The sequence below is a fragment of the Nycticebus coucang genome, chromosome 10 (genome assembly GCF_027406575.1).
Source record: "Nycticebus coucang isolate mNycCou1 chromosome 10, mNycCou1.pri, whole genome shotgun sequence".
Taxonomy (NCBI): Eukaryota; Metazoa; Chordata; class Mammalia; order Primates; family Lorisidae; genus Nycticebus; species Nycticebus coucang.
In genome coordinates this window covers 57,054,903-57,079,507 of record NC_069789.1, presented here as the reverse complement: position 1 = coordinate 57,079,507, position 24,605 = coordinate 57,054,903, and the positions used below count along the sequence as shown (strand labels likewise).

The 24,605-nt window shown below is 45.4% G+C and overlaps 2 protein-coding genes across 4 annotated transcripts in view; one reads left to right on the top strand and one right to left on the bottom strand.

Annotated features, from left to right (window-relative positions):
- DSTYK (dual serine/threonine and tyrosine protein kinase) overlaps window positions 1–580 on the bottom strand; it is a 67,055-nt gene extending 66,475 nt beyond the window's left edge. Inside the window, exon 1 of the mRNA XM_053607337.1 lies at window positions 152–580. Coding sequence (XP_053463312.1) covers window positions 152–416 — 265 coding nt within the window. The 5' untranslated portion in view covers window positions 417–580. The remainder of the gene's footprint in view (window positions 1–151) is intronic.
- A 14,552-nt stretch (window positions 581–15,132) lies between these two features.
- TMCC2 (transmembrane and coiled-coil domain family 2) overlaps window positions 15,133–24,605 on the top strand; it is a 47,641-nt gene continuing 38,168 nt past the window's right edge. The window contains exons 1-2 of one of the 3 annotated variants that reach the window (XM_053607247.1): window positions 15,133–15,148; window positions 15,687–15,989. In XM_053607247.1, the coding sequence (XP_053463222.1) occupies window positions 15,783–15,989 (207 nt within the window). In that variant the 5' untranslated portion in view covers window positions 15,133–15,148; window positions 15,687–15,782. Of the gene's footprint in view, window positions 15,149–15,250; window positions 15,990–24,605 lie in introns of those variants that run through there. The other 2 variants (XM_053607246.1, XM_053607245.1) reach the window with 2 other exon arrangements.

Genomic DNA, 24,605 nt, shown 5'->3' with positions numbered 1-24,605 from the left:
AAGCATCCCAGATTCGAGAGGCCCAGGCCCGGGGTCCCGGAGGTGCAGCCCAACTCCCACTTTTCGCCCGGGTTGTTTTGCAGGGCAGGGGTGCAGTCCACCCTCCAGTTTGCTTCTCTTGCCCTCTCTCCCTCGGAGCTGCCTTTCTTACCCGCCTGCAGCCGGGTTTCGGCGACATCTTCAGCAGGGCTGGGCTCAGTGCAGCCGCCGCCCGTGGGGGAGGAGGGATAACTGTGGTTGTGGGAGCATTTGATGTCGCGGAAGAACTTCTGGGTCTCGCGCAGGTTCTGCCTCAGCCGACCCAGGTAGCGGCGGTAGCGACCGAAGCCCCGGCACAGCTCGCGGATCATTCCGCCTCCTCCGGGGCCGGGACCCGAGACCGGCTCGCTGCCCCACGGCACCCCGTCGCCGTCCATATCTGCTGCTAGCTCTGTCTTTTCGCGGCTCGGTCCCCGGCCGCAGGCCCGGCCTCCCTCCTCCCCGCCCCCCAATGCTTAAGGGAGGAGGAATCCGCCTCCTGACGCCCCCGCCCGCAAGTGGCCTGGCTCCCAAACTCCGTCACTACCGAAGCAAACAAACCAACCCGCAGTGCGCCGCCAACGGAACCTTTCTCTCCACTATCCTCCAGAGTGAGGGAAGAAACGCTGGAGGACGCGGTCACTGCGGAGTCTCCTGGGATTTGTAGTCTGAGCTGGGGCGGAGCGCCAATACCTGAAGGCTGAAGGAGGGGCGGCTGTGGATGGGGCTGCTCCCCTTTTGGTAAAACGCTAATCTGTTCTTGTTCTTACACGCTTTCCTCATTTAAAACTATGTTCCCAAACCCTACATGAGTGCCCCTGAGGAGTGGGAGGAGCTGCAGAATCTGAACTCCAGCAGAAGTGGAGTGCTTTACTGAAATCAGAGGCAAAGATTTTAGAAGCAGAGAAAAGGAAGGAAACATGACCGAGGACAGTAATATCTCCATGCTTACCCTAAATGGCTCACTTTGCGGATACAGCAGATACCGGCGAATTGGCTGAAACGGCTCTGGAAATAGGGAAATCTCTTAGGTTTGTATCCTCCATTTCCGGCTTTCCTTCTCCAGATGTGTGGAAAGGAGGGGTGTGTAAGGTTGATAAGAGCTATTAATAAGCTAAAGTGCAATGAGTTTCTTTTTGTGTGTGGTTTTTTTTTTTTGGCCGGGGCTGAGTTTGAACCCGCCACCTCCGGCATATGGGACTGGCGCCCTACTCCTTGAGCCATAGGCACCGCCCTGCAATGAGTTTCTTAAAGTAGGGCTGATAAGGGGAAGTTGAGGTGTGTAGCCTTCCAAACCATTTCTGATTATCTTAACTCGGCTTCTGCTAATATGCAAAGACTTATATTGGAACAGACTGTCACAGACCCTTGGACACAATTCTAAAGAGTACAAAACTTGACATCACCTCTTTTCCACTTCCTACTTTCTCCTCTGCACCAGGCACAGAGTCCACCTGTGTCTTTTTTTGCGTGGAAAAGCTCCATCTCTATATATCTATCTCTTTTTCAGGTTAATGGGAGGGTACAAACAACTAGTTTACGATGTTTGCATCTGTTAGGTAGAGTCCCTCTTGTAGTTGAGTCCTACACCCAAGAGTGTGCCATGTACCCTTACATTAATGCCCGTATCTTTTTCTCAGTTCAGACCTCCTCTGTGATAGGTTGGATGGTATGGTGTGGTAGTACCTTAACTGAACTTAAGAGATTGGAGTTTGGGTCTGTACCCCAGTGTCTTGGCTTGTGACCTCAAGCAGGACCGACCTTGTTTCATCTATGAAATAAGGGTTTAATATTTCTATTTATTTACTTAGAGACAGGGTCTCAGAACACACATACCTATCCTTTTGTTCCCTCCTAGAACGTCATTAAGGTGACAGTAAGGGAATTTTTAAAAGCATAAAGCCATAGTAATCAAAGGAGCTAGTAGCAAAAGGTAAAGTAGAAGATGGAAAGCCAATGGACAAATGTTAACTAAGTTACCAGTCTGGGGAAATCTGAATCCTAAACCCTAAAAGTTGCCTTTTCCAATGTGCACATTAATCATGTGAGGATCTTTTTTTTCTGGTAAACTTCCATGGAGCCAAGGGACCTGTATAAATTCGGGTGCTGGCCCCATATGCCAGAGGTGGCGGGTTCAAACCCAGCCCTGGCAAAAAAAAAAAAAACTGCAAAAAAATAAAATAAAATAAATACATGTCTAAAAAAAATATACATCTGATTCAGTAAGTCTGGGGTGGTGCTTGAGATTCTACATTTATAACAGGTTCTCAGGTGGTATCATTGCTTCTGGTCCATGGACCACAATTCAGGGAGCAAGGATGTTAGGAGACAGTATAGGAGTCAGCAAAACCTCATGGTTAAGAAAATAGGTCTTGGAGACAGATCCCAGTTCTATCCCTTCCTGTTTGTATGCGCTTGGAAACATTTCTTATTTTCTCTCAGTTGTAGTCCCTCACCTATAAAATGGGGATAATAGTACTTTCTTCAAAGGGTTATTGTGACTATTAAAAGGCCAGTGCCAACATAATCTCAAATTATGTCAAAATAAGCCTTTAAAAAAAAAAAGCAGCATCTGACATATAAGCATTTGATAAATGGCAGCTACTTTTATCATTGTGTTATTATTATAAACCTGAGTTCTACTACTTACTTGCTACTGTATGTATAATCTTGGACATATCATTGGCCCTCCTGAGTCTTGGTTTTCTCTTACATCAAATGGGATCATAATAGTGGCCACTTCTAGGGTATTATGAACATTAAAATGGAAAAAAAAATATTTAAAAAGGTTTAGCATTTGCCAGGTGCAGTGGCCTCTGAGAGGCCGAAGCAGGTGGATTGCTTGAGCTCAGGAGTGCAAAACCAGCCTAAGCAGGAACCAGACCTCATCTCCACTAAAAACAAAAATTAGATGGATGTCGTGGTGCATGCCGGTAGTCCTGGCTACTCAGGAGGCTGAAGTAAGAAGATTGCTCAAGCCCGAGTTCGAAGTTGCTGTGAGCTATGATGCCATAGCACACTACCCAGGAGGACAGAGGCTTAGCACAGATCCTGCACATAGAAGGCACTTAATAAAAGGTAACTAGGCTGATGATAATTATAAACCTAGAGTCTAATCCTGGCTCTGTAACTTCTGTTAAAAAAGACTCCTGGGCGGCGCCTGTGGCTCAGTGAGTAGGGCGCCGGCCCCCTATGCTGAGGGTGGCGGGTTCAAACCCAGCCCCGGCCAAACTGCAACCAAAAAATAGCCGGGCGTTGTGGTGGGCGCCTGTAGTCCCAGCTGCTCGGGAGGCTGAGGCAAGAGAATCGCGTAAGCCCAAGAGTTAGAGGTTGCTGTGAGCCGTGTGACGCCACAGCACTCTACCCCAGGGCCGTACAGTGAGACTCTGTCTCTACAAAAAAAAAAAAAAAAGAGACTCCTGGCCGGGCGAGGTGGCTCACACCTGTAATCCCAGCACTCTGGGAGGCCAAGGCAGGCAGATCGCCTAGCTCACGAGTTCAAGACCAGCCTGAGCAAGAGAGAGATCCTGTCTCTAAAAATAGCCTGGTGTTGTGGCAAGCACCTGTAGTCCTAGCCATGTGGGAGGCTGAGGCTAGAGAATCACTTGAGCCCAAGAGTTTGAGGTTGCTGTGAGCTATGATGCCACAGCACTCAACCCCAGGGTGACTGAGTGAGAGTCTGTCTCAAAAAAAGAAAAACAAGAGACTCCTTCCTGAAATTCCATTACTAGGCATTTAGCCAGAAGAAAAAAAAATCATTTTATCATAAGGACATTTGCACTAGATTGTTTAGTGTGAACCTTTTATTAATCCATTCATGTGTTAGCCATAAATCCATGAATGCATTAATAAACTGTGGCATATGGAATATGTGGCATGGAATACTATTCAGCCATAAAAAGATGGAGACTTTACATCTTTTTATTAACCTGAACAGAATTGAGACACATTCTTCTTTGCAAAGTATCACAAGAATGGAAAAGCAAGTATCCAGTGTACTCAATACTAATATGAAGCCTGCAGATAAACTAACATACATGCACAAAAAAGAAAAACTCAATTCAAGTTGGGGAGGAAGGCGGAGGGATAGGAGCAGAGGGAGGGGGATTGGTGTGCTTTCACCTAATGGGCACAATGTGATGGTATGTGGCACACCTCCTGGATGCAGGACACGACTACAACAGGGACCTTACCTAACAAATGTAAACATTGTAACCTAATCATTTGGACCCTCAATCTGAAATTTTAAAGAAATAACAGTGTAGTTAAAAAAAAGTGAGAATCAGCTTGGCACCTATGGCTCAAGTGGCTAAGGTGCCAGCCACATACACCTGAGCTGGCGGGTTTGAATCCAGCCTGGGCCAAACAACAATGACGGCTGCAACCAAAAAATAGCCAGGTGTTGTGACAGGCGCCTGTAGTCCCAGCTGCTTGGGAAGCTGAGGCAGGAGAATTGCTTGAGCCCAGGAGTTTGAGGTTGCTGTGAGCTGTGATGCCTCAGCACTCTATCCAGGGTGACAGCTTGAGGCTCTGTCTCAAAAAAAAAAAAGAGTGAGAATCTTATGATTATGCTCATCATCAGTGGGTTATTAGGCGGATTCAATGAGCCATAGTAAGTGAAAATACTCTGAAATAGAAATCCTGTAAAAGTTTAGGGAAAAGCAAAGGAATCAGAATTTCACCTGAGTTCCAGTCCTAGCACTGGTGCTTATTCATAATTTTAAGCAAATCATTTAACTTTTTGGAGCCTCTCAAACCCCATCTGTATAGGGGAACTAATAACACCTGCCTCTCAGGGTTTTGAAGATTAAATAATATAATGTATAAAGTACTTATATTTACCCAGCACATAGACATACTTAACAAATGTTTTCTTTCTGTAGTAACTGTTCACATTTAGTCTTATGTATTTTTCTAAGGAGGATGGTATCTCTAAGAATATTTGGTTTTCAAGTTTCTCTACGTGAAGTTTTATTAACTTGAAGATTAAAGGTCTATAAAATTGAACTGCTAAATATATCCTGTTTAATTATACATCAAGTATCATTCCAATGCTGAATATTTCATCAGTGGCATCCCTGGCTGTTAGGATGCAGAGCATGGGGAGGAAAAACAATCAATTAAGGGGAATTTGGTATAACCCCAAACCGAGATCATAGGTGGCGCCTGTAGCTCAAGCAGCCAAGGCACCAGCCACATACACCAGAGCTGGCGGGTTCAAATCTGGCCTGGGCCTGCCAAACAATGACAACTACAACCAAAAAGTAGCTGGGTGTTGTGGCAGGCACCTATAGTCCCAACTACTTGGGAGGCTGAAGCAAGAGAATTGCTTAAGCCCAGGAGTTTGAGGTTGCTGTGAGCTGTGATGCTATGGCACTCTACCCAGGGCGACAGCTTGCGGCTCTATCTCAAAAAAAAAAAACAAAAAACCAAAAAACCAAGATCATCTTTGCTTTTCTGCCAACTAGTGAAAAAAAATAATTTTTTTTTTTGTAACAGTCTCACTCTGTGGCCCTGGGTAGAGTGCATGGCGTCATCATAGCTCATAGCAACCTCCGATTTCTATGTTCTAGTGATCCTCTTGCCTCAGCCTCTTGGGTAGCTGGGACTACAGGCGCCTGCCACAAACTGCATAGATAGTTTTTCTATTTTTAGTAAAGATCGGGTCTTGCTCTTGCTCAGGCTGGTCTTGAGCTTAGGCGATCCACACAGCTCGGCCTCCCAAAGTGCTAGGATGACAGCAGGCACCACTGCACCAGCCCACCAGAAATTTTTTAGAGTAACTCATCCAAAGCTTTTCAGAGCCTTAAACATAGTTTTGCCAATTAATTTTTCATCAGTAACATTAGTCGATTGGTGTTGCTTTTCAAAGCCTAAATGGTTGTGATCTTTTCTCTGTTATGTCACCTGACATAATGGAACCCATTTTTTGTTTATTTCCTTACCTACTAAGAATAAAACCTTATATTTGTAGCCGGGCGTTGTGGCGGGCGCCTGTAGTCCCAGCTACTCGGGAGGCTGAGGCAAGAGAATCGCTTAAGCTCAGGAGTTGGAGGTTGCTGTGAGCTGTGTGAGGCCACGGCACTCTACCAAGGGCCATAAAGTGAGACTCTGTCTCTACAAAACAAACAAACAAACAAAAAAAACCTTATATTTGGGGGCTGATTCTGGATGAAGAGGGATAGATGAAAACTTACCAGTATGCTTTTCCAGGTCAACATTATCTTGATAGAAGATTTCTAGAATATGGGGTAAAGCCTGTGGCTCAGTGAGTAGGGTGCTGGCCCCATATACTGAGGGTGGCGGGTTCAAACCCAGGCCCCGCGAAATGCAACAACAACAACAAAAAGAAGTTTTCTAGAATATTCTGAAGCTTGATTTCACAGATTCCAACTGCCTTAGTCTATTTAAATTCATATGTACCAAACCCCATGCCTGACACAAAAAGCATGCTCTGTATATACTAGCTGAAAGAAAATACTTCATTTTATTCCCCTGCCTGCCCTTCTTTCTCATAAATCAAGCTCTGTAGGGAAGAGGGTTGACAAAGGTGAGGGTTAGGTTTCTGAAGCAAAAGTGGATGAAAAGCATACTGGTTGTGTGGACGTTCTCTATTCCCAGATTTCAAAGGAGAGTGGGACCTAAGAAACTTCACATGCACCGCCAACTGCTTAGAAGACGGTCCCTGGCCCTTAGCTTCTCGCGTGTCTTGCTGAGGAGAAGGGTATCATCATTGTCCTGGAGCTGATTCCAGAAACACTGATCTAAGACCCTTCTTTTTTTTTTTTTTTTTTTTTTTCTTTTTTTTGCAGAGACAGTCTCACTGTACCGCCCTCGGGTAGAGTGCCATGGCATCACACAGCTCACAGCAACCTCCAACTCCTGGGCTTACGCGATTCTCTTGCCTCAGCCTCCGGAGCAGCTGGGACTACAGGCGCCCGCCACAAGCCCGGCTATTGTTTTTTTGTTGCAGTTTGGCCGGGGCTGGGCTTGAACCCGCCACCCTCAGCATATGGGGCCGGTGCCCTGCTCACTGAGCCACAGGCGCCGCCCCTAAGACCCTTCTTAAAATAGGGCATAGTGATTCATTTAAGCAGGTTTCCGGATTACATGCACACACATTTCTTACACAAATATGAAAATGCCTAAGGATATGAAAGAATAAGAAGAAAGAGAAAATATTGAATTAAAAACAACATAAAAATAGATTCATTCAAAGGGAATTTTCAACAGTTCCATATCCTAGCATCAAATTATGAATACTTTTTAGTAGTACTCCCTCTCATAATTTTTTTTCCACATCCAACATATTTGTTTAATTTTTTACTTGTTTGTAGAGACAGAGGTCTCACTATGTTGCCCAGGCTTGTCTTGAACTCCTAGACTCAAGTGATCCTCTCACCTCAGACTACCAAAGTGTTGAGTTTATAGGCATGAGCCACTATGCCCAGCTTTTCCCATCTTTATCCATTATTTATCCTAATTTTATCCAAATAGTTTATATCATCTTTAATTCTTATAACGACCCTGGGTATTTTTATCCCTGTTTGACAGATGAGGAAATTAAGACTAAAGTTAAGTGATTTGTCTAATTCTATATAGCTAATAATGCCAATTTGTTTGACTCTGAAATCCTTCTGTCTCTACAGAATTTTGCATTCTTTTTTTTTTTTTTTTTTGAGAGTCTCAGTATGTCGCCCTCAATAGAGTGTTGTGGCATCACAGTTCACAGCAACCTCAAACTCTTGGGCTTAAGTGATTCTCCTGCCTCAGCCTCCCAAGTAGCTGGGACTACACTCGCCCGCCACAACACCCAGCTATTTTTTGTTGTTGTTGCAGTTGTCTCTGTTGTTTAGCTGGCCCTGGCTGGGTTCAAACCCACCAGCCTTGGTGTATATGGCCAGCGCCATAACCACTGTGCTACGGGCGCCGAGCCTACAATTTTGCATTCTAATCCTTTCATTTTATATTGTTTAAAGCAGGCTTTCAATGTTTCTATATACCTAGATACTTATTTCTTTCAATAGCAGTATAACATTCCGTTTTATTGTGATGTCGTTGTCACCCATTCCCTATTCTTGAGACATTAGGTTGTTTCAGGTTTTTCATTATTTCAAACAATGCTGATACAGACATTTTTTGTAGTTTATGTAGTTTGTTTTCTTCTTTTGAATTATTTCCTGGAGAGAGATTCCCACGAGGGTATTACATATCTACATGTCTGTAGCTATATATTACTAAACTGCCCTCTGATGGAATTATACCATATCATTGCATCTTGAAAGAGAGTACTATCTTCTTTCACCAGCACCCTGTGAGAGATATAAGGCAAGCCTGGGTAAATTCACTAATAAAAACAGCCCTTTGTCTCTGTGTCTACTTGGGTATGCCCCAGGGCCATATAAGACTCCCCCAAAATGATTTATGACATAAATATGCTTATTCTATAATATGATCTCACATGGGATGGTGTAATTCCCCTGCTCACGAGCGGCTTCCTTGATTAAATTGTCTTTTTATCTTTGAAGTCACAAGATCAGCAGAAGGTTTTTCAAGCAACTGACATTTTCTTCTTGATTCAGAGCAGATCTCCATTCCTGTATTGGAAAAAATGTGGTGCCTATTAGGAACGAAGGCTAGAATTTAGTGCATGGCTTGCCATTCCAGACTCGGTGCAAAGGATTGGATAAATTACACCTGGGAAAAGAAGTCCTGACAGAACTGAAAGAGGTTTGGGGAACTGTCAGGAAGAAGTAGAAGTGAGGAAAAGTTGGAACAATAATGTTCCACCTGGTGGAAGATGGAAGGCGATTTTGAGATTATATATCTGTATCTTTCCATCTTAGTTATCATACATGGCAAGACTACTACTTGAGGTGATGGAAAGGTTCCAGGGGTGTTCAGCCAGCAACCTATAGGCCACATATGAAAGACATGAGGATTTTTTTACTTGTCTGCAGTGGCGGATATCATGAAAATTATGTATGGACCTTTTTTTTTTGCTCATCAGCTTTCATTAGTGTTTGTGTATTTAATGTGTGGCTCAAGACAATTCTTCTTCTTCCACTGTGGCTCAGAGAAGCCAAAAAGTTGGATATCCTTTAAACTTATATTATATGGCACATTAATAGGAACTCAAATGATAGCTGTTATTATTAATAAACATGGTATCCATGGAGTAGTCTAGGCAACAGGGCAGTATGCATTGTGGAAAAATATGGGCATTGAAAGCAAGCAGAATTGGTTTGGCTATTTCTTTTTTTTTTTCGCAGTTTTTTTTTTTGTTTGTTTCATCTTTTTTTTTTTTTTTTTTGCAGTTTTGGCCGGGGCTGGGTTTGAACCCGCCACCTCCGGCATATGGAGCTAGCGCCCTATTCCTTTGAGCCACAGGCGCCACCCTGGTTTGGCTATTTCTTTCTAACCAGGTTACCCTGGGCAAGTTTTTAAATTCTCTTTGAGCCTCAATTTCATTATCTGTAAAATAGAAATTATAACACTTACTTACAGAGTTTGTGTTATTGACTAAATGGAAGTATGTATGTGCCAGGCATATAATAAGTGCTCAACTAATTCATAAATCTGTCAATAAATGTTGTCAACCAGGTTTTACCCTACATCAGTAGGTCTTTAACTTCAATATATATCACTTAGGACACTTGTTGAAAGAGCAGATTATTCAGGCTCCACCCCTAGAAATTCTGTTTCTGTCAGTTTAGAATGGAGCCTGGGAATCTGTGTACATGACTAAATTTCAAAGTGATTAGGTTGCTGGTAGTCCATGAGTCACACTTTCAGAAATACTGTTCTACAATTGCAGAAAATAAAATGAGGAAAAAGGCTCAGTGCCCATAGCACAGTGGTTACGGTGCCAGCCACATACGCCAAGGGTGGCAGGTTCGAACCCGGCCCGGGCCAGCTAAACAACAATGACAACTGTAACAAAAAAATAGCCAGGAGTTGTAACTAGTGCCTATAGTCCCAGCTACTTGGGAGGCTGAGGCAAGAGAATCGCTTAAACCGAAGAGTTTGAGGTTGCTGTGAGCTGTGACGCCATGGCACTTGACCAGGGGCAAAAATAATGGGACTGTCTCAAAAAAAAAAGAGGAAAAAAAATTTTTTTGAGAGAGTTTCACGCTCTCCCTAGGCTAGAGCTGTGGCATTACAGCCCTGGTGTATGTGACCAGCTTTGGTGTATGTGTCCGGCACCCTACTCACTGAGCTACGAGCGCCGACCCTCTTCTTCTTTTTCTTTCTTCTTTGAGAGAGAGTCTCACTGGGTCACTCCGGGTAGAGTGTCATGGTGTCAGAATTCACAGCAACTTCAAATTGTGGGGCTCAAGCGATCCTCTTACCTCAGCCTCCCGAGTAGCTGGGACTACAGGTGTGCACCATGATACCTACCTAATTTTTCTATTTTTTAAGTAAAGATGGGGGTCTCACTCTTGCTCAGACTGGTCTTGAACTCCTGAGTTCAGGTGATCCACGAACCTTGGCCTCCCAGAGTGCTAGGATTATAGGTGTGAGCCACTGGGCCTGGCTGATGTTACCATTTCAATCTGGTGTTGAAATTTTACATTTCATTTGTGTCTTATCTCCCCAATTTGACTTTAAGGTGGGAACCAATGTCTTCTATTACTCTGTATCCTCTACAAGCATCTCAAAAGCCTCTGTACCTCGTGTATGTATTTTATAAATATATTTGAATGAATGTGTTATATAAAACTGTAAGCTAATACTAATTGATACATTATTCGTCATTAGAGTTATGCAAAATTAGTTGTGAAAGGGTGAGCTATTAGGCATTTAGGCTTTAGAGTTAGAGTGGAGTGCAGATTTCAGGTCTATGTAAGTGCTGCGACCTCTCTGAGGTGGTTTTCTCATTTATATAGTAGAAATATATTTACCTTGTAGGGTGGCTGTGGGAATTAAGTAAGAGAGTATTGTCTGACACCTGTGGTTCTCGGTAAATGGTAGATGCTTGCGCTTAGTATTATATCTTAAAGTATTGGATGGAATACTAGATAGAAGTGCCATAGACATTTGTCTTCAGATGTAAAATAATAAACAACTGATTCTCTGCAAGCAAACCTAATATTTTTTTCTTTTTAAGGTCTAGAATTTTCAGCTTTAAGTAACAGACTGTGCAGAAGTTTGTATGGATTCCCTATAAAGATGGGAAAGGACACAAAGCAACCATTTTACCAGTCCCAGGCTTTCACACAGAGTAGTACAATCAGGGTTTAAGTTTATGCTTCACAGACCTCCTCTGTTCATGGCCATGTTTATTGTGACTTTTCTGCCATTACTGGTGAAGCAAGAAGCACCCAGAATAAAGAATCTGTATCCTATGTGAAATGAGAAGCAGGAACCTCCAGGTTTTTCATATTACAAATAAATGCTTCCCCAGTCCCAGGGCTAAGACAGACGTTAGGATCTCCCGTGTTAAGTCTTCCAGGTGCTGTGAAAGAAATGATCACAAGGTTGACATTCTGGGTTTGCTTACTCCTTTAAAGCATTGCCAATGTAGTACCAGCGATTCTATGCTTTGAAGGAAACAATGTATACAATTTCTGCATAAATATAATAATTTCAGCTTTATTTCTAAAGGCACAAAATTGAGATAACTAAGTGTCTAAGAATAAAGTGGTTAGTGATTAAACAACCCGTCATATATTCACTTGATAGAATGCTAAGCAATCATTTAAAATGTTTACTGTGACATGGAATAATATGGGAAAATGTAATAACATGGAAAATGCTTCTGAGTACATTTTAAAGTAAAAAAACAGGATAAAATTCAGTATAAGCTCAAGGCTCAGAGCTTTTTCTATTTGGGGAGGTGGGGTGGTGTGCAGACCCTTCCTGGTCCTCCCTGTCTCTTAGAATAGCCAATAAAAAGCCTGCGTTTAGGTGGTGGGTTGTGACATCATCAGTGATCCAGCCAATCTCCCTAAGGAATATTTGCTTAGCTTACTCCTCCTAATACACATAAAACAGAACTCAATTTCAGTTAAGGAGTGCAGTGAGTGGAAGTGGTACTCTGGAACAAAAAGGGAGGAGAATTACATTAATCATATAATATTTTAGTGATATTGGTCTTAAATTATAGTGATCAAAATTATTATATCTAATCCCTCTAGACCATCTTCTAAGCACTCTACTTAGTATGTTAATCGTAAAATAGCTCTCTGACAACCACTTACCCATTTGATGTTTAAATTTTTAAAAAAGTATTTCTACAGAGTAGGAAAGAGAAATTTCTTGAATAATCTGCAAGCCTCTGACTATTGGCAAAAAGAGAAGCCTTTTCTTTCTCAGAACTAACTGCTTTTACAAAAAGAAAAAAACAAAATCCTACTTTACACTTTGTTGATCTTGGCATCTTATAATGAAAGCTTCATCAGTTTATTGAACTAAATGAACGATGCTGACAAGGGAGCAAATTCCATAAGCCTGCTCTTTATCCTCCTTGTTTACATATTTCCCAGTTTAGCAAATTTCATACTAGCTGGAGTGCTCTCTTTCATTAGTTTAACTAGGATTTCTGTTCATGAAAAGCATAAAACTTAGTGGGATCATTCTTCCTTTCTCATATAGCATACAAGGGGCTTGGACAAGTTAATTATTTTTTTACCAAGCACATACCATGGGGTAAACATTTTCACATTTCATATTACCTAGTTTCATCCCCAGAATAACCATGTGAGGATGTATATTAGCATCTACTTACAGATGAGAAAACCAAAGGTGAAAGAGGTTAAGGGATTTGGTTGCCTGTGAACTCACAGGAAGTAACAGAATTACAATCTTATATGGGCCAGGTGCGGTGGCTCACGCCTGTAATCCTAGTACTCTGGGAGGCTGAGGTTGGATCACTTGAGCTCAGGAGTTCGAGACCAGCCTAAGCAAGACCAAGACACCAGTATCTAGGGCCCAGCTCAGTGGCTCACACCTGTAATCCTAGCACTGTGGGAGGCTAAGGCGGATGGAATGCTTGAGCTCACAAGTTCAAGACTAGTCTGAGAAAGAGTGAGACCCCATCTCTAAAACACAGCCCAGCGTTGGGGCGGGCACCCGTAGTCTCAGCTACTCAGGAGGCTGAGGCAAGAAGATTGCTTGAGCCCAAGAGTTTGAGGTTGCCATGAGCTATGATGCCATGGCATTCTACCCAGAGTGATGGAGTAAGACTCTGTCACAAAAGAAAAAAATAAAATGGCCACACCTGTGGCTCAAGGAGTAGGGTGCCGGCCCCATATACTGGAGGTAGCAAGTTCAAACCCGGCCCCGGCCAAAAAAAAAAAAAAGAGTTCTTACATGATTTTTCTGACACCAAGACCAGTGTTTTTTCCACTACCCACTACACCATATTGATTTCTCACCGAATCTTGTTTGGCAGTAGCATGTTTCTTATATAATACGACACTCAGTGAAGTATTAGCTGATTTTACAAAGCACACCGCACACTTTTTTGGTGACCTGCATCACACCTTGCTAGATATGGGCTATAATAGAAAGTTTGGCCAGCATCATGCTGTATGTATATGATACTAAAAAAGTCAAACTTAACTGTAAACATCTATTCAATAAAGAAATGTGACAGAATTCAAAATTATAATGCTCTCTGCTTCCTCGCACTGAATCCCTCTTCTTTTCTTCAGCTTAGAGTCAAAGCTTGAACATGTGTCAAAGTGTGCTCACCATTTGCTGGCTACTGCTTGGTGCCCTAGACCTGCCAGGGGTCTGTGGGTCTTCTCTATTTCTCCGGGCCAAGAAGGCAGGGGGGAGTATATTCCTCTGCCTCATATCTTGCATCATGGGAATCTGCCCCCACTGGTTCTGTCTAGTCCTGCCCACAGTCTACACTGGCATTCTGCCATCCCCTCACCATCAAAAATGCTAAATAAAGGCTTATAGCTTTGTGTTTCCATATTGTGCCTGATACTGTGTAGTGGATGTGGGGGGCGGTTCTACATTCCCAGCCCTTCCTAAATTCCTATCTGCTAAAAATGGAGCTGCTTAGTTTAGAAAGTAGCTGCTTGACTTAAGTAAATTCTTAACAAATTAGTCCCTTCTAGGATACACATTAAAATGAGTGGTTGGAATGGGAAGAAGACAGAACAGAGTCAGGAAACTCACACACTAGTGGGACTGAAGTAAGGCTAGAATGGCATGATGGGTGTGAAAGAGATTGGTAAACTGTCTAATCCTTTAGAGTGCATCACTGTGACTCACAGACTGCTGCGTGGCCCCTGCACTATAATCTAGGCCAATGGTTCTCAAACCTTAATCTGTGTGAGAATTACCTGGAGGACTTGTCAAAGCACAGATTTCTTGGCCCACTACTTCTAATTCTTTAAATCTGGCTGGTGTCCAGGAATTTGCATTTCTATCAAGTTCCCAGGTAACACTCATGCTGCTGATCTGAGGGCCACACTGTGAGAACCACTGTTTGCTGGATGAGCAAAATCCGTTGGTAAGCACAGCAGGCATACAATTGGCATTCACATAGGGGTAATTATTGCTACTTCTCTCCATATCTTAATAACCCCAACATTTGTTCTCCTCTGCCTCCAGATTTACTCTGCGCAGTTTGGCTGAGATTTGTGGCGAGAAAGCACTCTTTTTCTACTATTTTGTATCTATCAACCTCCTGCCACCCCTTCCCCTTAGTGATGGCAGCTGTGAACGGAGGCATAGGTTTGGGACTCAGACAAGCATCCTAGAGGCGATCGGTGTCGCCCTTATGTAAATAATATAATGTGCCAAGTTAGAGCCCAAAAAATCCAGTGGTGATAAGCATCCCTATGGCGCCTCCTTCCTGCCAAATAAGGCGAATAGGTGGGGGAAATCCCCGGAGAGCCTCTCCTGGGAAGGTCCGGACGCTGCCGCTGAAACCGCCTCTCCCACAGCCCACCGCCCCGCCCCTACTCCGCAGCCCGCTCTCCGCAATGCAAAAACACAGCAGCATCGCCCTCCAGCCTTCTCCAGCGGGATGGCACAGTGCAACCAACCCTAAAAAACGTGGCCGCGCGACGCCCCCTCAGTCCCGTGGGCTTCCCATTGGCCGGCTACCGCTGTCACTCCGGCTTTGCCTCGCCTTCCCCCTCCCGGGCGGAGGCAGCCGGGCGGGGTAGGTTGCGCGCTCGCGGCGGGCTCGGGCCGCGGCCGCGGCTTTGCAGCAGGCAGCGCGGCGGGCGGGGAGTGGGGCGCGCGGGCGGGGGAGAGGGCCGGGCGCGCTGCGGGCTCCGCGGCCGGCCCATGCCGGGCTGGGGCCGGCGGCAGGGCCCGGGGCCGCAGCCGGCGCCGAGGGCGGCCGACGAGGATCTGCCCGGCTGGCTGCCCGGTGCCCTGCCTCGCTCAGCATCTCGGCCAGCCGGGAGGGATGCGCTGTGCCGCCCAGCTTTCCTCCGCCCTGCCCATGCCCTGAAGCAGAAAGTTTGGGGGCCGACGGTTGTCCCCCTCCTCCCTCCTCCATTGATGCCCAAGGACTCCCGCTGCTAAGCCTCGACTGTGACCTGCCTTCGCCCTCCAGGTCGTAATGAACTATTCCAAGCTGTAATCAAGGCCCCCCCTCCTCGCCCCTCCCTCATCTTCTTAAAAAAAATTTTTTTTTAACTCAAGAATTTGTGTCTGCCGACTCCCTTTTTTTTTTTTTTTTAATAATTTAGACCCCAAGGCCTCATTTCTGGGTGTAAGAGGGGGTGCGGTCTCCCCCAAGACGGCGCGCTGGAAGGACAGATTCCCCTTGCCGACCCACATACACCATGAAGAGGTGTAAATCGGACGAGCTGCAGCAACAACAGGGCGAGGAGGATGGAGCTGGGCTGGAAGATGCCGCTTGCCACCTGCCGGGCGCGGACCTCCGGCCTGGGGAGGCCACGGGTGCTAACTCCGCTGGAGGGCCAACTTCAGATGCCGGCGCTGCCCTGGCGCCCAACCCAGGTCCCCGAAGCAAGCCTCCTGATTTAAAGGTGAGGGCAGACTATCCCCTGGCAAGCCCAGCCCAGGACTTAGCTTGCACCGCTTGGTGCAGAAGTGATTTAACAGGATAAAAGTGACGGTAGAAGCCAAGCAAAGGTCAGAGAGGATGAGCAGATGTTGGGCTAGAACCCCGGGGTGGGGTTGGAGGGCCGTCGGCTGCCGTTTGTGTCTCTTTCAGCTCTATTCCAGGCCTCTGTGTTTGCTCCCCATTATTCAGCAGACGTTCTAGTGACTCACCCCTCCCAGATTGTTTGAATAATATGTATGGAGTGCTATTCCCAGACAAAGGGCTGGAGAAATCCAAGATGCTAACTAAAAAGTTGACATCACTTTCCCTCCTGTAGGATGGCAGGGGGAGAAAATTGCAGAGTGGGAAGCCTAGCAGGTGACCATTTGCTCATTTAGTCTTCTCCCATTGTGATCCAGATCTGAGCACCTCCCTGTATGAAGCTCAGTTTGTCCATCAGTGAAAGGGGCTGTGGATTTGTTGCCATTAGATGGAGCCAGAGGTTAAGCTAGTGCTTGGAGATCTTTGCTTGATTGCTGAACGAACCCCCAGGGTGGAGAATTGACAGGTGGCTGAGCAGTGTTGGGGCTGGTTTGGGGCCTCGGTTCAAGTTGCACACAAACTGAGCCGGCATAGAACCAGAATGGAGAGGACTGTCCACATGGAGCTGTTTATTTTCCGGCCTGTAGTTGCTGAGACAGTTGGCGAGCTGTATTGGATATATCTCTGTATCAATTAAAACAGCAGCTGGGATAAATAATGCACCTCTGCTGGAGCTGCCCCAGAGACTGTAGGCTCAAGCTTCTGAAGCCAGCTCACAGCCGGACTGAGCGAGATGTCAGCCCTAGGAAGGAACTTAGATGCCTTGGAGATTGATGCCTCAGGTGAATTCTCTCCAGAGAGCCTGCAGGGTCTGGGCTAGGGGAACAGAAAGGACTCCTTTGCGTTAAATAAAGCCTGTATCCTATGGCAGCAGCCACTAAGGAGCTCACCAGAATAAGCCAATGACATTCCTCATTTGGCCTGAGCAGCTCAGAGTCAGGAAGTCAGAGCGCAGGTGAGCGTGTGTGCTCTTAAACCTCTGTATGTTACCTGTCTGTGTTCCTTGGGAAGGGTTAATGGGGGACTTGTGTACCTTTAAAAATTGGTAGTCATCATTTCAAATCTGAGCTCTAGTTCTCTTGCTGTCCTTTTCAGAGGTTCGTGGTTAGCATTATGTCTAAAGAGCAGTAATAGTAGATAGATTCTGGCCAGGAAGCTTGTGTTCTAGTTAGGCCCAAGGAGTCCCTGATGTCTATTAGCTGTCACCCTCAAGTCCACCCCATGTGGTCAGGAGGTGTATGTATGGAGCTCCATGTGGACAGTTCCTGTTTTTAGTGAGATAGTATGGGGAAAGGGGTCCCTTTAATGTTGTTATGAGAGGAGGCAAGCTTTCTGCCACCAAGCTTTCTGCTGCAGACTTCAGCCTCATTCTGAGTCAGTCCAGATGAGCCTGGCCACCAATTCTGACTCTTTGCCCAGATAGGACCCTCACCTGAGTCCATGAGAAGCAGCCTTGGAAACGCCCTCACTTTGTAGCTCAGGCCAGCCGTTGGGACTGCTGGTTGCATTCATTTCTCCCAGTTGCCTTCATAAGGGAAAGTGGGCTGGTTGGGGGGGGTGGGGGCTGCACTGTCTCTGTGTATAAGGCTGCCTTAAGCTCCTTCATTACCACCCTCCTCTGTCATCTTCTCTCCTTTTTGGTAATGCCTTCATTCTGATTGGGCCAGATACAGCACCAACTCTACACTTGATATTCAACTGCTGAACTTCTGAATCAGAATTGAAATCAAGCACAAGACAAGGAGATGCCCCCCCCACAATGTCCCCTAAGAAAACGTACCACTGAGGTCAAACACAGCAATAGGAACCCAGCAAGGAAGAGAAAGCCTAATTGCTGACTACTTGAGGGAGCACAGGAAAAGAAGGAGGGCCTTTTCCTGTTTATCTCTGCTTCATTACAACATGTTTACTATAGAGCAAGGACTTCCTAACCAGACTTGAACTTAGGAGCCAGCATGATATGATTTGCTGTGTGTTCTCAGGCAAATCACTCAACTTTTCTGAGCCTTTTGCTGGAGAAAGGGTTTAGGAATACTGGAGTGTGTCCAGAGTTGTTTTCCTGTGCTGGAAAAGTTGTTTTCCAATGCTTGCCCCATTTTCCAATGATGGAAAAAGTCCATCATGGGCTCTGGTGGTAGAAGCTGACTTGTTTTAGAATGGGTGGTGGTACTAAAAAAGGACAAGTTTAATTTTTAATACCCTCTACTCCAAGACCTGTGTTTGGCCAAGGCCGATAAGGAGTTCTGGCTTGCTTTTGTTTTCATTTTAAACTTTAGAGATAAGAACTTTTGGTCCCTTAGTCCCACTTCTATTTTCTTGTGACAGCTCTAGGCACTGTGATAAATTAAGTGCATTGGAGGAAATCATTTTGAGAAAGGGATAACAATAAGAGACTCTGTCTACACCACCTCCGTAGAGGTTGGGGAGCCAGGGAAGATGAGATGATTTTTGTCTTTGCAGAAGAGATTTGAATGATGCTTAACTAGTGACAGCCAGTGGTTTCAGGGGCTGCTATGGTCTCCCTCTGGTCCTTTAGCACTATGGAGCATCTTACTGTGCACAGTAAATTTCTGCTATGGTGGCCTGGGATCTGTGATTATAGGGTGGGAAGATCCAATGAAAAGAAGAAAAATAGTTAAGCAGAAATTTAAAACCTGTAACTATTACTGGAAAATAACATGAAAATAGACATCGTCCCATCAGAGGCTCATGCAGATACTTTGGGGGGGTCTTCTCAACTGCTCCAAACACCTATATAACCTGCTGGGGGTGATCTCAGCAGACATTTCTGCCACAGGAGTTCAACAGTTCACAGCCACGTTCCCCAGCCATTGTGGCTTGGGTTCCAATTTAACCCCCTGAGTTCATGTCTCTATTCAGTTGTCCTCATTATCCAGTCCTTTGCTCCTACCAGCTTCCCTGCTCATTAGGAGGAGATGCTGAGGTTGCTGGCCACAGTGCTGGCTGACCAAAAGTACACCAGAATTCTCCAGGAGGAAAACCTAGCTCCTGTGAGAATGGAAGGAAAAGGAGCTTAGGGGAAAACTGCAGAAAGAGACATGGAACATACATTCCTTTCAAAAATATAGCATGTGGTAGCATATTTCTGAGGCCCAGGATGAGTGGCCGAGTATAAGAGTGAGCTGATGCTGGCCTGACCTATCGTGGAAGCCTGCAGCAGGGGAGGAAATCACTGACCTCCCCAACATCACTCCCACCCCTTGGGCCTTTCCTGAAAGGAAGGGTCTTGAGATGGGTTGGCCAGGGGCTTTCCCATGAGGTTCTCCTTTGTCTCACAAAATCCCCTGTCAATAATTTCCCTAGATATTTCTATCTTTCCCTGAAGAAAAAGAGCTCCAACTTCCATTATTCCCATCCTGGTTTGAATGAAGCACTTTGGACTCAAGATTCATTTGGATTCCAGCTCATGTTCTTCTTTTCTCACCATACACTGGTCTTCCTGCCCGCTCAGAGGAGTTGGAAAAACAATTAGAAGCCACATATCTGAGAGAAAGTCACCACTGAATCCTATGGTTCTCCCTGCTGGCTCACCACCTTTACTGTCTGTCACAGGTGGTCCAGCCCTCCAGAGTAGCTCGTGTTCCTTCAACACGCCTGTTGACAGCCCACTGGAGAAGGGATCTTGCAGTTAACAGAATACTGCTCACCTTCACAGAATACTGCTCACCTTCAGTGGGAGAGGCGCTGCTGAATTAAATTGTGCAATGTGCATGTGAGAGTGCCTGAAAACCTGTAGGAACAGCTTAAATGACAGTGGCAAAACATACACCTCATCTACCCACTGCCCAAGTCAAGAAAAAGAACGTGACATTACCAGGAAGCCCCTGCTTGTTTTCTGTGCTTTTGTTTGTTTCTAATACTTTTTTAAATAAGGCCCTGATCAAATTTATAGGCCTCTGTTTCTCTATTTAAATAAGGGAGAGGACAAACTACTTGAGGATATGGCTGTGATGAAGGCATGTGTGTACCCTGGGGCCCTGGAGGTGTTCTGATGCAGGATACAGCTATCTGGGGCTTTGCTGTGTTATCACTGGTTCTACTTGAGAAGTGATATGATCAGGCTTAAAGATTACTGCAATCTCGGGTGGGAGCTAGACCCCTGGGATAGCTTTCATCAGAGGAGGTAGACCTTGAAATGAGGAAATGGGAAATTAGTTCTTTGACTATAGACTCAGCCTTCACCTCCAGGGAGAGCTCCCAGGCCAAATAGGATGAAATACTTGCAAGAAAAACTATCTATTAAAGGACACCTAAGTGTAAGGGTGCTTCAAGCATCTTGCAATGGAATCAAACATATGGGGTTAATCAGGAAAGGTGTTCTGGAGGAGATGGGGCAGGGGTCCTCAAACTGCGGCCCACGGGCCACATGAGGCGGTGTGATTGTATTCGTTCCTGTTTTGTTTTTTTACTTCAAAATAAGATGTGTGCAGTGTGCATAGGAATTTGTTCATAGTTTTGTTTTTTTTATGGTTTTTTTTTTGGCCGGGGCTGGGTTTGAACCCGCCACCTCTGGCATATGGGACCGGCGCCCTACTCCTTGAGGAGGCGCCGCCCAATTTTGTTTTTTTTTTTAAACTATAATCCGGCCCTCCAACGGTCTGAGGGATAGTGAACTGGTCCCCTGTTTAAAAAGTTTGAGGACCCCTGGTTTAAAGTGAGTTTTTAAAGAAAGAGTAGAACATCAATTACCAAATAAGCAAAAAGGGCTTTCTAAATGAAGGAAGGGAGCTAGCAAGGGCCTTTTGTAGGCCTTTTGTCCTGTTTGATTGGAATACTCAGGAACAGCAGAGGATGGTGATGAATGCTGAAGTTACTGTTTGCCACTTGCACCTTAAGTGAGGCAGGTGAGCATCCTGAGGCCCAGGATTATCCCCTGCTCCTCAACCTTCAGTAATATTCAGAACAGTTCTCTATATGGGCTCTGGAGGAATTGGTGACTGATGGGAAAGCATGTGGCAAAGGAAGCTCTCTGTTCTCCTGCCACATATTGGTTCTAGATTAATTCCCAGCTGCTCTAGTTGTTCTAGTAGGAACTGTCTTGCAGGCTTAGTATTTACAGAATGTGCTTCTTCTTGTGCATCTAATTGTGTCTTCACCGTCAATCTCATTAACAAGACTCTTCCTCACAAGGAGTTGAAACATCTGATAAGACTGAATTTTGGGTTGAAGTTTTTAAAAGTATGAGGGTCAGGAGCTGGATTAAAAAGACTCACATTTCTCAGTGGTGATCTTAGACGTTAACTCAAAACTCATCTTTGTTTTCATCTCTTCTCTAAGAAACAGCATCTGTCTTTGAACTCCACATAGACTTAGCAAGGTGCATTTTTGGAATGAGGCCATGGCTGGACAGGGTCCACCTTTGTCAGCCAAGCACTTAAGTCTGTCTCCATGTAAGAAGCTAGAACAAAGCTGTTGGGGATAGCAGGTATGTTTTGTGATTGTGTTAGAAAAACAATATTTGACTTTTAAAACCATATGACTAAAGATGTCCTTATTCCAGCCAAGTTAACTTGAGTGATGTCCACTGTGGAAAACAAAGCTATCTGTAAGGACATGAGCCCGCACCCAAGTCCTGCCTAACCATTTGTGAAGACAGCAGACACATTCTGGCTTCTTGGTCTGTGTTCATTTCCTTCCAAGCCTTCCAATCTTGTTACTAAGATAATAGAGTGAGATGAGGGTTCAAACTGCAGCAGGAGGAATCTGAGTTAGACACAGAAAAGGCTGCTTGACAGCATTTTAAATCTTTGGAAATGATGTCTTTGGAAAAGGTAATTATCTAAGGATTAAATCACCTTCATAAGGTGGGTTTGTAGATTTGGATAGTTTCTGCTCAGAAAATAAATGAACAGGGCCAGGTGCATTGGTTCACGCCTATAATCCTAGCCCTCTAGAAGGCCAAGGCACGTGAATTACTTGACCTCAGGAATTCAAGACTAGTCTGTCTGTAGTCTGGAGGCACCAAGACCAGTCTGAGCAAGAGTGGTCAGCAAGAGTGCCTTTATGGCAGGTGCCTATAGTCTGGAGGTTGAGGCAAGAGGATCACTTGAGCCCAAGAATTTGAGGTTTCTGTGAGCTATGATGCCATGGCACTCTATCAAGAGTGACAAAGTGAGACTGTCAAAAAATCTGAGTCAGGGCGGCGCCTGTGGCTCAGTTGGTAAGGCGCCGGCCCCATATACCGAGGGTGGCGGGTTCAAACCTGGCCTCGGCTGAACTGCAACCAAAAAATAGCTGGGTGCTGTGGCGGGCGCCTGTAGTCCAAGCTACTCGGGAGGCTGAGGCAAGAGAATCGCTTAAGCCCAGGAGTTGGAGGTTGCTGTGAGCTGTGTGAGGCCACGGCACTCTACCAAGGGCCATAAAGTGAGACTCTGTCTCTACAAAAAAAAAAAAAATCTGAGTCAGTCTCAAAAAATGAACAAATAATTACGTAGCAGTCACCATGTTTGCATCGAGGTCTCCACCAGGTAATGTTAGGGACACAAAGATGTGCATGATACAGGTCCTCTGTCTACTCATATTCTCATCAAGGTTTCTGTGCATCAGTAGGTGAGAAGTCAGATGACAATTGGAGAGAGCAGTAGAAGCAAGGTCACACGGCAGCGCATAATTAATTACAAAATGAGTGGTGCAGATAATGAGTGCTTATGTGTTCAGAGTGGGGAGAGATCAGTGCAGACTGGTGTGATCCGAGAGGGCTTTATGGAGCAGGGAGGTGGCGAAGGATGGGTAGGATGCAGAGAGGCAGAGAGAGGGCACAACATGCTGAGAACTTTAATAAAAATCTTTTATGCTGGTAGATATTGAGTCAGTTCTGCTTGAAGACCTAGTGGATAAGGTGACCTTTTCCCCCTTGCACTATCTCCAGGCAGAATTCCCTTATGAAGGAGGAATTAAAAAATAGGGATCTCATTTACCCCCAAGTCGAGATATGTTTTTTAATGTCACTTGTGATTTGGGGGAAGAAAAAATGATTCCAAAAGTCTTTCATCACTCTGTTTCCAATAGGAACCCCAAACAGGCCTGCAGCTGCTCAGTCTTGTCTACCATTGTGGTCATCAATCCCAAAGCTGGGGTGATGGGCCCTCTCCTGCTCCTCCCTCAGGCTCCCCATCCAAAGCTGCTGCTTCTTTTTTTTTCCTTAGAGACAGAGTCTTACTTTATTGCTCTTGGTAGAGTGCTGTGGTGTCACAGCTCACAGCAACCTCCAGTTCCTGGGTTTAGGTGATTCTCTTGCCTCAACCTCCCGAGTAGCTGGGACTACAGGGGCCTGGTACAACGCCTGGCTATTTTTTTTTTTTTTTTTGTAGAGACAGAGTCGCACTTTATCGCCCTGGGTAGAGTGCCGTGGCATCACAAAGCTCACAGCAACCTCCAACTCCTAGGGCTTAGGCGATTCTCTTGCCTCAGCCTCCTGAGTAGCTGGGACTACAGGCGCCCGCCACAACGCGTGGCTATATTTTTTTGTTGCAGTTTGGCTGGGGCCGGGCTTGAACCTGCCACCCTTGGTATATGGGGCTGGCGCCCCACTCACTGAGCCACAGGCACTGCCTGCCTAGCTATTTTTTGTTGCAGTTTGACCGGGGCCCAGGTTTGAACCCGCCACCCTTGGTATATGGGGCCTCCCGCCCTACCCACTAAGCCACAGGCACCGCCCCCATCCAAAGCTTCTTTTTTTTTTTTTTTTTTTTTGTAGAGACAGAGTCTCACTTTATCACCCTCAGTAGAGTGCTGTGGCATCACAGCTCACAGCAACCTCCAACTCCTGGGCTTAGGCGATTCTCTTGCCTCAGCCTCCCGAGTAGCTGGGACTACAGGCGCCCGCCACAACACCTGGCTATTTTTTTTGTTGTTGCAGTTTGGCCAGGGCTGGGTTTGAACCCGCCACCCACCATATATGGGGCTGGTGCCCTACCCACTGAGCAACAGGTGCCGCCCCCCCATCCAAAGCTTCTTAAGGGCAATCAGAGACTTCCAAATCCACTTCAGATTCTGAGAGAACTCTGTAGGTTTTTACTGTGATTAGCTCTCTAATGTTGTCCCTGTTTCCATAGAGACCCTATAAATAGAGGAACATTGGCAACCTAGGCTTGCAAAGGCTCAGGGTGACCTGATCACCCCACTGAACCCTCATAACCGTACCTGTGGTGGGGCAGAGGGTGTTTCAGACCCAAGTGGGAGGAAGGACTATGCAGTCAGCTGCCAGGTGGAATCATTAGCCATAGGTTAGTGTGACCTTCTCCGATCCTTTCAGCTTTTCTGGGATTTGTAGAGAACATCAGGACCTGAAGTAATTAGAAACCACGTTTGGCCATTTTTAACCAGATGGTGCCAAAGGCACTGTACCCTGAAGAGTTTGGTTTTGGCTTCATGCAGCTATTTACAGATTTGGGAGCAAACTTCCCCTTTAGGGGACCCACACCCTGGGAGGAAGACAGATGAACTAACTGTCTAGAGACCGCAAACATCTCAGGAA